Consider the following 13,002-nt stretch of genomic DNA (forward strand, 5'->3'; position numbering starts at 1 on the left):
TATAATCTGCTTACATTAAATGTGACTCTTACATTGTAAAATTAAGATGTTTACAATATTATTTCTACAAATTCAAGAGTCAAAGTGTCAAAATGAGAGTTGAAGGACAGCTTTGCATGGAAACAAGATCAACAAACTTCACTTTTCAAAACACATAAGTAACATTTCATTCAATTGATTTTAAAATTCAATCAGTAAATTTATCATTAAATGATCTTCCTTTGTTTTCAATTGAACCAAATTTATCAAACTTCCAAAGCAGGAGTGCCTATTAGACAATTTGACAATTCAGTGGAAGCATGTCACCACCAGTCGTTGAAAAAAATAATTTGAAGTTTATCATTTTAAAATAATGAATCTCAATATAAGTCAATGTAAACATCAATAGTTTCTACATGTGCAAAGTGGACGTATGTATCTGATGAAATTCTATAAGATTTTTAATTAAGTTTTGAGGCATTAGAGTGGTGCACAGTTTGATGAATGCGCTGTCTTCTTAATTAATCATTTTGTGAATGACATTTTTCAATCAACAAATCAATGGATTTAATTTAAATCAAAAGCACAACATCAAAAGCACAACAACCAACTGATAACCAAGAAGAAACAACACAGATATATACTATATTAAAAAATGAACTGTTGACATATGAAAACAATTGAAATACAATTATTTGAAACACCATAAACATTGATTCAACTAGGCAAAAATACAAAAACACTCAAAGTATTCACTCAACAACATCTTATTACAAGGCGCAAATCTGAGTCATGAGGGCCTGGCTTGATGTCCACTTTGCAGACCATGGAACAATGTGATCTAAAGGTACGAATACAGGGCTTTTTTATATCTTTTGTCTAAATTGTTTAATTGGAAAAGAACATACTGCTGATTTATGCGATTATAATGATACTGCATAATGCAATTATCATTGGCCATATCCAGACGTGCTGAATGTTGATGGCTGGTTGTCCGCCATTTTTCAGTTTTTCAGCACAACTGTCACCACTCTGTGGTACAGTTTCCTCTTCCTTGTGTCCAGTTAAGACAATGGTCACGCGCACATCAGCACATGACTTTGATTTTATCTCCAGAAGATTAACATTGCCGTCTTTTTTTAGAATAATTTTCTCGTTTTTCATTTCTTCCTCAGTTTTATGGCAATAATGATTACACATTCCAACTTCATTTCCATTAATTTTAACAATGTGATCTGTTGACAATTGCCACTTGAAACTGCATGTACATGTAGTCAAACTGCCATATCCATCATCTTTCCTTGATTCTGGAAGAGCATGGACTACTGGTAGCATGTAAAAACTTAGTCCAATTGCAATACTAAGATGCCAGTACTTGAAGTTTTTCATTCTTCTTTTGCTAGATCTTCTTTTGCTGGACCTGCTTTTGCTAGATATTCCTTTGCTGGATCTTCTCTTGCTTGACCTGCTTTTGCTAGATCTTCCTTTGCTTGACCTGCTTTTGCTAGATATTCTTATGTTGGATGTTCTTTTGCTTGACCAGTTTTTGCTAGATCTTCTTATGCTGGATCTTCTTTTGCTAGATCCATTGCCTGGTTTGCATTGGCCAGATCTGCACAAGGCCCCCGTGAATGCCAAATCTAATTTTTGTTCTGAACTTTCATTTTGACTGTTGACTAAATGTTCAGATGGCATAACTGGGAGGCATGGAACATCATGCGTTTCGAAATTTTCAATTTCAGTCTTCTTACCGACAGAGTTTATCCTCAGTGATATACATGTCTCAGTTAGAGGTCCACTTATAAATGTCACTTCTTCAAATTCATCAGACTTCTTTAGCTCACACATGTCTGGGGAAACCATTTCAAAGAAACTGAAAAAGATAATTTACAGTTTAGATACTTTAAAAACTTGCGAAGCCGCCTGACGGAGATGTTTCTAAATGAAATGGAACTATTTTCATACTAAGATATCATTATAAAACATGTGTTGTGCATTTTGTTGTGAATTTCAAGCAAAAAAAGAGTTTCTTTCAAGATAGAAAGGTCTGTAATGTCAAAAATCTATATTTATCTACATCCAACCTCGCTGATGTCAAACTTTACTATTAGCCTACAAGTGGTTAGAGAATAAGATAATGAGTAAAAAAATAGTAAAGTGAATATAGACTTTGATTTTTCAAAGAGATCTGACAGAAGGATCCCCAACTACATTTCATTCCTCTTCCTCATAGATCTAGCCGCCGCAAGGATGTTTGAACAGCAAAGGGCACAGCCATGAGGGGTCATTAGGAGTTTGTTTGTAGCTGGCATTGATGACTTGATTTGAAATTTAATGGTGCTAGTCTCTGCTCTAACGAGCAGTTCCAGATACACGTAGGAATCATTATTGTGAAGAAGCTGTGCCAGGGTGCAGGATCACATGACTTTGTGGGGTTCCCCCTTTTAACTTTAATTGATTTAAACACAACGGTTAGTGATGCTTTATTTCAAATAACTTTTTTAAACATTGTTTCTACAGAATTTCAACAAGTGCATAAAAGACAGGTTTTTATGCTGCTCATGGCACTGTGAAATACATCAGAATTACTTTATTTAATAAGCTTGTGTTCTTGTTCACAATTTGATTTGTACTACACATTCGTTGGACGGAACATACAATTTTGTCAACGATTTCAGATGTATTCAATGATTTATTCTTGTACCTTAAGACATCTGCACAAACTGTAAGAAAAACTGTCTTTAATATGCACTAAAGATTTTCGTAAATGTATTTCAATAACTTGAGATATTTGCAAAAATTAAGTTCTTAACGGTGTGATTACATGCTGTCCAGCCCGTATGTAAACCCCTGAAAACCCAATTGATTCTGCACCCTGTGTGCCTGTAGCTGTAGAAATCAGCAGAAACTTGATACAGTTGGGTTTTTTCAAAATCAATGGAAAAAAGTATATAATTTTGCCAAATGGAACCTAAAAACGTTTCAAACACATTTTTTTAGATCAACATGTAGTTTATCTCACATCCAGCTCTACAAGTTGCACTTTATTAAATTCTTTATTTAAAACACTTAAAATCTCGTTTTTGAAGCATTTGTTTGCAAAAAAACAATACATTTCCCAATTTTGGTCAAAACGCTGAGATTTTTCCCAATCCAAAGGGACCAGGCTCCAGGCCCCATTCCCAAACTGGTAACAAAAAACCACTGATAGGATGCTACCTTAAGTTAAACTGTACATAATACTCAAATTTAAAAAAAATATATTTTTAGTATTGGCACTTCAGTGGGAAACCAAAGGTATCGGGTCGATTCGCCCTTTAACCTGTTCGCCCTAGGCCACTCTGAGACGTTTCGTCCTTACAAGCGAGTTGTTTCGCGCTTATTTTAGTTTGAATTACAATTAAAGCTGATTAATTAATATGCAAACCGTCCAATTACCTTTAATTTAGTAATTAATTGCGTTGTTTATAACACCTTTCACACATCTTCCACACCGCTATATTACCCATGAAATATGCCAGGCATGTATATTAGAATGTTAACGTATTAAAGATAAATCCCTTTGAATTGCTATATATATATATATATATATATATATATATATATATATATATATATTATACGCCCGTATAAAATACGGGACGTATTATGTGAAACCCCTTGGCGGGCGGCGGGCGGCGGGCGGAAGGCATCACTTTGTCCGGACTCTAATTCAAATTGTATTCATCCGATCTTCACCAAACTTGGTCAGCAGTTGCATCTAGTTGATATCTAGGCCAAGTTCGAATATGGGTCATGCCGGGTCAAAAACTAGGTCATAGGGTCAATAAGTGCATTTTCAAAGGGGCCACTTTGTCCGGACTCTATTTCAAATTGTATTCATCCGATCTTCACCAAACTTGGTCAGCAGTTGCATCTAGTTGATATCTAGGCCAAGTTCGAATATGGGTCATGCCGGGTCAAAAACTAGGTCATAGGGTCAATAAGTGCATTTTCAAAGGGGCCACTTTGCCCGGACTCTATTTCAAATTGTATTCATCCGATCTTCACCAAACTTGGTCAGCAGTTGCATCTAGTTGATATATAGGCCAAGTTCGAATATGGGTCATGCCAGGTCAAAAACTAGGTCATAGGGTCAATTAGTGCATTTTCAACGGCGCCACTTTGTCCGGACTCTAATTCAAATTGTATTCATCCGATCTTCACCAAATTTGGTCAGAAGTTGTGTCTAGATGATATGTAGGTCAAGTTCAAATATGGGTCATGCCGTGTCAAAAACTAGGTCACGAGGTTACTTAGTGCATTTCAAGCATTTAGCATGGTGTCCGCTCTCTAATTGAAGTAGTTTTCATCTGATCTTCACCTAATTTGGTCAGAAGTTGTGTCTAGATGATATGTAGGTCAAGTTCGAACATGGGTCATGCCGGGTCAAAAACGAGGTCACATAGTGCATTTAAAGCATTAAGCATGTTGTCCGCTCTTTAATTGAAGTAGTTTTCATCTGATCTTCACCAAATTTAGTCAGATGTTACATCTAAGTGATATCTAGGTCAAGTTCAAATATGGGTCATGCCGGGTCAATAACTAGGTCTTGAGGACACTTTCAAGCATTGAGCATGGTGTCCAAAACCTTCGAACGGGCGTATCTTGTGACAGTTTGGCACTCTTGTATATATATATATATATAAACTAGGGCGAAACTACCCAGGAATTAGGGCGAAATGACCTCGGGTGAACAGGTATGAGGGCGAAACGACTCACGGGCCGTCACAGGCGAGCAGGTATTAGGGCGAAACGACCCAGATTCGAAACCAAACTAGCTGTCCGGAGCAGGAAGTGTAATCAAAGACAAGTAGTCATTTAAGTTTTAACCGAATTTTGCCATAATTTTAATCCACAGCTTACCTGTAATATATCTAATCTCAACTGATAAGGCTGGGCAATATTACACAACCAACTGTCCCACAATTGACATGACGCCTTATCAGTGATCGCTCCGCCCACTTAATCACGTGGCTCAGCGGGAAGAAAACCTAGACAAGGTCATAATACACCAAATAGTTTCCCTATATAATTCAATGTAAAAGCGACAACTTTGTGCGAAAATAAATGCAACATTTTGCACATAGAGACCCCCATAACCATACCTTTTCTTAAAGGCCATTCTAAGCGGAATCGATTTATGCAATAAAAAAGATATGTCATGTACAAAGCAAGAAAGAACTTGACACAAATCAAAATCGACTGTTTTTGCAACTTTTTTTTTTCGGCCGTTTCTTAGTGAAATGTAACCTTTTCTACTGCAATGGTTTACTTTAGTCTTCAAGTGTATCATATTTCAGGGATTCAGTTGTGAACACCTATTCATGCCCTACCATTATCTCCGCAAGATAACACCCGAATAATGGTAAAAAGTGTCAAACATGCCTTCCTGTCAACTATGATATTTTTTTAGAGAGTACAGCCCTACATGAAGCGATCATTTAGTGTATTGTAACCACAAGCTAACACCAAAATGGCTTCTTTGCCTATAGACTGCATATAGATTTACGCGATATTCCGGATGATTTTATGGACTTGTTTAACACCATATTACACTTGTAAAGGGGTTGATGCCATTTAGTTATTCTGCAAATGCAAAAAATAAACGATGAAAGAGAACATCAGCTATTTATAACGGGTAAATCGGTACATTAAACACGCTCTCAAACGCTTGCGCGCTTACCGAAATCGAACCCGTTATTACGTGTAATGGTGGTATTTGCAATAAATTAACACTTCACCGGTATTTACCCGTGTTATTAACAAAATTTTTACCGAAACATTCCCTCCTACCCGTGTATTTGACACGAAATAGCGCTTTATAACTGGGAATTCGGTGAAGTTTTACGCGCTTTCTTACACCGGGTGGGTACCTCAATCCTACATGTTATTGCGTATAAAAGTGATATTAATCATATTAAACATTGCTTATGGGACATTTATCAATCACTTTAATTTAAAGCGCAAAAACAACACAGTAAGTTTGGACATTGTCTGATGTAAAATTAGCGTTGTACGAAATGGAATACGGTCAGGCTATTATAAATTAATAAGGCTACCAATATCAGACGCTCGTGCAGGTACCGACTTCCCCGAAGTTACCGCATTTATTGGTTAACTAATATCAGTAATAATAACTCTTTTACAATAGCATTTATCGATACGTCTTTATTAAAATAATAACAAAATGGTTTTCACATGTTTCTGACACACACAGAAACGCGATTTTTAACGGGGATTTCGTAAAGTTACACGAATTGGCTACCAAAATTCTCAATTATTTTACATGCACACGTGACATAATACATACTTAATAATGCTTAGTTATTGCTTATATGACATTTCAAGTTTGTGAAATAAATTAATGTTCTATAAAGGGGATCTCGGTAATTCTTGAAGCTTCCACTCGCTCTTGTCAAGACCGCATTGCCGCGTTGGAAATGGTATACATTTAATTCATCTAACTTATCTTTCTGGATACCAAATGTCAGAGTTGCATTAACCCTTTTTACACCGTGTTTGCCATATTTCATTTCCGTTTTTTAATCCGAACAAAATAAACGAAACTCGTTTAAAAAATGAGATCTAGGCATTCGAGCTCCTAGTGTGGATTAAAAGGGTTTATTGGTGACACCACATGAGTGCAAATGTGTAGAAACCGTTAATAAGATAATATATCACATGTCACCTTCAAATAACATGTATGGTGTCAATTAAGTGCATTACTATCAGAGTAATAAAACACAGCATGAATTAGGCTTCATGTTGGGTTTTATTTCTCTTTAAGTAATGCAGATGAACCTCGCTTCTGACCTAGTAACTGATAAAACTTTTTTTTTTAAGTGAAATATTATGTGATAATCAGATCGATAACATAATCTATTTAAATCTGCTAGTATATCCGATAAAAATATATTATAATTGTCTTTGACAGTGTTGACGTTCAGTTGTTCGTGGTGACGACCGCATGCATTTATACATCTCTTACACTTCTCAAGATCTCTTTTTTGCTTTGGAAACGATATAAACTAAATGTCACCAACTAATTTTTCAGGATATCGATTGTCCGAGTTACATAATCCCCATTGACACCGTTTAACTATTTTTAATCGTTTTTTTAAAGAGGAAAACAAAAGAAACTCGTTGGAATAAAAGTGAACCTAAACATGTAGCTTGTCTAGAAAATCGCGGACAGGTCGTTGCTAACGAGTGCGCCCGATTAATCGATCGCTGATTGGTGGATCAATTCTAGTGGGCGGAGCGATCATAGATAAGGCGTCATGTAAATTGTTTACAACCAATGCAATCACAAGTCAAAGACCTATTGATAGGTCTTTGTCACAAGTATTTACTTACGCGATAAAAATCCTTCCTGCTTCCGGGTAAATATAATAAAACAATATCCTACAATTCAAAACTGTTTGCAGACCTTTTTGATATACACAAATCGAACTAAATATGTAGATGCCGTACGAATTTCCCTTGTCAAAGTTCGTCTTTTCTGCACCCAAAGAAACATCAGGAATCCTCCGTTAGATCAATCGTGATACATCGGCTATCTCGGATTCCTCCGTAATGAAATAAATCGTCTGCTGATCCAGAGTGCCGTTAGATAGGCGGTTTAGTAAAAACAGCCCCAGGTCAAAACGTCTCAAAGTCAGTTTTTATGTTGGTCAAAACGGCCCTAATCGGAAATAAGAATGGGGAGAGAAGAAAAATAAGTTAGTTTAAATACAGTCTTAAGACTGCTCCTCAACCAACATCATCAGCATGGATTCCGCCGTCTTAGAATGTTTCGGCCCTTTAATTCCATGAACATTCTGATAGCGGTGGGCCCACAGTGGTGATCAGTCACTGTGTGTTGGTTGATTGCCTCCAGCTCTTCTCCTCTCACCTCAGCCACAGCCAGCTTGATGCCCGTTCGGCTGCTTGGCTCAGTCTCTGGATAGCCACTCGTCTCTCCCTGCCAGTTGTTCCTAATGCTCTCATCAGCCTGTGCTAGGACTGGGAACAAAATCCTCTAACGCCAACTTCCACGGGAAAAAGCCAAGTTTGCCAGCCGTGTTGCTTGCACAGATCCATCAGTTCTGTGTACTTGGCCTTCTTCCACTCGTAGGCCTCTTCCCATCTTGCCTCCCATGTTACTTTCAGCTCTATGGTGACGAGCTTCTTTCCTGTCTCTGACCACAGTACAATATCTGGTCGTAGGGTCGTCTGAACCACGTTTGGGAAAACAAGCCTTCTATCAAGGTCAACTTCCATCTTCCAGTCTCTTGAGCCATCAAGAATTGATGCTTTTGTTGGTTTCTGTGTCTTCCCGGTCTCACCCGATTTGACAAAAGCGACGTGCCCATAGCGGGGGTGATTACAATGTTCCTTCTTCCTTTCCTTCTCTAGCCAGTCAGCCAACTCTCTGAGGACCAAGTCGTGCCTCGATCTATATCTTCCCGGTGTCAGTGCTGTACTACAAGATGACAGAACATGCTCTAGGGTGCCTACTCTGTCACACAGGCTACATTTTGGCTCTGCTGTGAGTCCCCATCGGCACAAGTTCGCTGGGGATGGTAGTAGGTCATAAACAGACCTGAGGAGAAAGGAAAACCGAAAAGGCTCATACTTCCAGATGTCTCCCCAGGTCAACTTCCTGTCTGCGGTATTCCACGTGGTCCATGCTCCCTGCGCTCCCATCTCCACAGCCCTTGCTTGTCTGGCATTTTCTTCCGCCCTCCTGACCTCAGACTGAGTCATCGCTCGCCTCTCTTTCTGGTCTGGTCGGCTCCACAGTACCACCTTTCTCGCACCAATTCCTTCACGTCCAACTGCAGTCACTCCGACAATGTCTTTGTGCTTGAGCGCGTTCTCTGCCTGGCTCACAGACTCTGTCGCTGACCATTTCCTGCTCGTTCGGGTTTGGATCCCTGCCTCACGGATGATCTCGTCCGGAGAGTCCCTCATGGTCAACACAAGTCTTGCTTTTGCTGTCTTGAACTCTTCTACCAGTGAAGATAGCGGGAGCTGTAACTTGTTGCTCTTCCCATAGAGTCCAATTCTGGTAAAGCTGGGTGGAACTCCTAGCCACTTCCTGAGGTGTCGACTAGTGATTCTCTCCAGGGCTTCCACTGTTGTGCTGGGTACCTCGTAAAGCATCAACGGCCATATTAGTCTTGGGAGCAGTGCATGCTGGTAAAGCCAGGCTTTGAACTTGCCGGGTAGTCCGCAGCGGTCTATCTTCTTGAGACCCTCCTCTACCTGTTGCTTTAAGTTCTTGACATTGTCGCGATCTTGTAGGCTTGCATCAAACCACTTGCCCAGGCATTTTATTGGACTCGTCACTATGGAAGGAATCTTTTCGTTCTGTACGTAGAGTTTATACCTCTGTGTTGTCTGTCCTTTCTTTATGACAAGAGATCTGGATTTTGATGCTTTGAACTTCATTCTTCCCCATGAAGCGACATCCGTCAGGGATGTCAACATCCATCTAGCTTGGACGTGTGTCGTTGTCGTCAATGTGAGGTCATCCAAGAAGCCTCTGCTAGATGGGACATAGATTCCAGACTCTGTCTTTGGTCCACGTGTCTCACGTTGGGCAGCATTTATCAGCAGGTTCATCCCCAGGATGAAGAGCACCATGGAAACTGTGCAGCCGGTAACGATTCCATTCTCCAACTTCTGCCATCTGGTTAGCTGGTCACCAACAGTAAATCGGAGCCTGATTCCATCCAGGTAACTGGTGATGATTTTCTGAATGTGGCCGTCCACATGGTAGTGTCGGAGGGCTGTATAGATGAGCTGGTGTGGAATGGACCCGCATGCGCTGGCCAAGTCGAGCCAAACTACAGTGGGGTCCTTCCTTCTTTTCTTCGCCTCACTTATTAGCTGTGTGATAGCACTGGTGTGCTCTATACAGCCGGAGAAACCGGGAACTCCTCCCTTCTGGACCGAGGTGTTGATGTATGCGTTGCCTGTCAGGAAAGATGTGAGTCTTCTTGCAAGGATGGCAAAGAATATTTTTCCCTCGAGGTTGAGCAACGAGATCGTTCGGAACTGGTTGACCGTCTTGGAATTGCGTTCCTTCGGTGTAAATATCCCCTAGGCCTCCTTCCAAGCCTCTGGTACATCCCCCTTCCTCCAGACTACTTTGAGGAGCCTCCATAAACGCTTGAGAAGTAGTGGGCACATCTTGTACACTTTGTACGGGATGGCATTGGGTCCTGGGGCCGAAGCAGCTCTGGCCTTTTTCACAGCTTCTTTCACCTCGCCAAGCGTAGGTTCCGTCGCATTCAGCTGTTTTTCGGGTTCCTCCGCTGGATCTATTCTGTCACAGTCCCCTAGCACGTCCTCTCGTTTGGGGTCAGAATGGGTCACATGAAGGAAGTTCTCTATTTCCTCTAGTGGAGTTTCCAACTTTCCTGACCTTTCTTTGTCGAGGAGGGATCTTGCGAACTTGTATGGGTTGGCTGTGAAAGCTGCCCTCTTCTTTGCCCGTTCCCGTGTCTTTCTTCTGCTGTTTTCGGCTTTCCGTAATGATGTCAGCTGTGTTCGAACTGTATCTCTAAGCTGTGCAACTCCAATCCTCTCTGTGGGTGAACTAGCACAGTACCTTCGTCTCAGCTGCTTGAGTTCGCGTCTCAAGTTCTGGATAAGAACTTGCCACCTGTTTGGTCTTGGAGGTTCCATTCGCACTCTCTCCTCTTCTAATCCAAACCTCTCCTTTCCTACTGAATATATCAAGGTTGTGAGGGTTGTCAGCTTCCGGTCTACTGGTCCTTGCATGGATGCTTCGAGGATGTTCTCTAGGTCCTCGTCCAGTTGGGTCCATGATGTCTTGTCTGAAGCCTTGGGCCACTTAATCCTTGGTTTCCTGGTTCTAGTGGCAGTATCTTGCTGTGGTCTATCCGGATCAGTCGCCTCGCTTGCTTCCGGGCTGCTTTGAGTCTGTAAGAGCTCTAAAAGGGGGTCATCATCCTCCTCAGGATTTCGAAAGACATCATGTGAGGTCTCCTGAACGGATAGTTCTTCAGTACTGTGGGTTGAATCCAGACTGGAGTTCTCCTGCGTCTCACTAGCCAAACTGGCTATGCGCTGTCCTTGTGATCTCACACGTTGACAATCAGACTTCCCTTGGTGAATGCGTAGACCGCGTTGGTTCTTGCACACCTTTCCGCAATTACAAGTGACCGATCCATCTCTATTAATAGTCGGTTGGGCAGGCCGTGTCGATTCCATAAAATCCGTCCATGTGAGTCTATCATCCTCCCCCCCCCTTTCGGTAGACTCTGGGGGTGTCTTTCATTTGTGGAGTCTGTAGCTGTTCGTTGGGTGTCCCCTCTCGAGGACTGCAGTTCGGGATGCTACCCCTTGTGTCCCTGTTCCAGTCTGTTCCTGGCGCCATCTGTCTCTCCAGCGTCACCATTCTGTTCTTGGTTGTCATCCAGTCTTTCCTGGAAGTCACTGGTGCCTCCAGATATCGAATTAGTTTAAATACAGTCTTAAGACTGCTCCTCCACCAACATCATCAGCATGGATTCCGCCGTCTTAGAATGTTTCGGCCCTTTAATTCCATGAACATTATGATAGCGGTGGGCCCACGGTGGTGATCAGTCACTGTGTGTTGGTTGATTGCCTCCAGATCTTCTCCTCTCGCCTCAGCCACAGCCAGCTTGATGCCCGTTCGGCTGCTTGGCTCAGTCTCTGGATAGCCACTCGTCTCTCCCTGCCAGTTGCTCCTAATGTTGTCATCAGCCTGTGCACGGACTGGGAACAGAATCCTCTAACGCCAACTTCCACGGGAAATAGCCAAGTTTGCCAGCCGTGATGCTTGCACGGATCCATCAGTTCTGTGTACTTGGCCTTCTTCCACTCGTAGGCCTCTTCACATCTTGCCTCCCATGGTACTGTCAGCTCTATGGTGACGAGCTTCTTTCCTGTCTCAGACCACATTACAATATCTGGTCGTAAGGTCGTCTGAACCACGTTTGGGAAAACAAGCCTTCTATCAAGGTCAACTTCCATCTTCCAGTCTCTAGAGCCACCAAGAATTGCTAATAATATATTAAATGGTCTTCTGTTATTTTCTCTTCATCTTAGAATAATATTGGTGGTAATATTTTTTAAATAAATTCGTTATTTCTTTAGTTAAATCTGTTATTACAACTTTAAAAAGGATTTAGTTTATTTTACACACACACATACAAACATTAAATTCAAACATTGATTGGGTCGTTTTCTATAATACCCCCCCCCCCCCCCCGGTAATTCTTAATCGTTTAACTTTCTTACAAATAACTGATTGCGTCGGTACTTAATTGAAAATTATTTGTTTGCATGCGAGATTGGATGAATGAGCGTAAGTTAATTATGATAATTATGTATCTTTGAGAATTAAGATTAATTGCAATTTTATTATAATTTTAGCACAGTTTTATCACAATCAAAAGGTATTTGATTACTATTGATCACATTTGAAGTCGTTGATGAAGTTAACTTTAAAGGAATTAAAGGAGCTTAAGATGTATTGTTAAAGCAAACTGTTGAGCATAATCCGCATAACTGTTAATAATATGCGTTAAATCAATTATATCCCGAGTATATAAATATCGGCCATAGAGCATCTAAAAGGGTAAGGACCTCCTCGTGGACACCCATGGATATTCATATGTGGTAAAGGTATGTGTCCGTAAAAAATTGATAAAACTTATTTTCCGTTGATACAAAAAATTTGGTAAATTACTAATTTATAAATAACTAATTTATAACTATTCGTAACTTTTGTTATAAAATTATCATTAGTTTATAATTTATATATTAATTTTATTATGAATTTATTAAGTTATAAGCAATAATTAGCAATAATGTCTTATTTTAATTATCTGACTATACGGTTGTTACTTTTAAGTTAAACGTCTCTTTCACACTTGTGTCGATATATTTCACGGGTAATATATCTGTATGTAATAGGTGTGAAAGGTGTTATATCCACGT

At 40.3% G+C, this 13,002-nt stretch overlaps 2 protein-coding genes across 3 annotated transcripts; both read right to left on the reverse strand.

The window, feature by feature from the left end:
* Nucleotides 1-610: 610 nt before the first annotated feature.
* LOC127876327 (uncharacterized) lies at nucleotides 611-7,587 on the reverse strand. 2 transcript variants are annotated; one of them, XM_052421437.1, is made up of 2 exons: nucleotides 7,451-7,587; nucleotides 611-1,852 (listed from the first exon to the last, which is right to left on the reverse strand). In XM_052421437.1, the coding sequence occupies exon 2, from the start codon at nucleotides 1,840-1,842 to the stop codon at nucleotides 895-897; it is 948 nt and encodes a 315-aa protein (XP_052277397.1). In that variant the 5' UTR covers nucleotides 1,843-1,852; nucleotides 7,451-7,587; the 3' UTR covers nucleotides 611-894. The 2 variants fall into 2 exon arrangements, with proteins under 2 accessions (XP_052277397.1, XP_052277396.1); XM_052421436.1 differs by lacking the exon at nucleotides 7,451-7,587 and adding an exon at nucleotides 4,885-4,991.
* Nucleotides 7,588-7,786: 199 nt separating this feature from the next.
* LOC127878274 (uncharacterized) lies at nucleotides 7,787-11,434 on the reverse strand. The gene is made up of 4 exons (XM_052424792.1): nucleotides 11,297-11,434; nucleotides 10,138-11,022; nucleotides 8,082-10,077; nucleotides 7,787-8,025 (listed from the first exon to the last, which is right to left on the reverse strand). The coding sequence occupies exons 1-4, from the start codon at nucleotides 11,432-11,434 to the stop codon at nucleotides 7,787-7,789; spliced, it is 3,258 nt and encodes a 1,085-aa protein (XP_052280752.1).
* Nucleotides 11,435-13,002: the final 1,568 nt, after the last annotated feature.

This window comes from Dreissena polymorpha, chromosome 4, assembly GCF_020536995.1.
Source record: "Dreissena polymorpha isolate Duluth1 chromosome 4, UMN_Dpol_1.0, whole genome shotgun sequence".
Lineage (NCBI taxonomy): Eukaryota > Metazoa > Mollusca > Bivalvia > Myida > Dreissenidae > Dreissena > Dreissena polymorpha.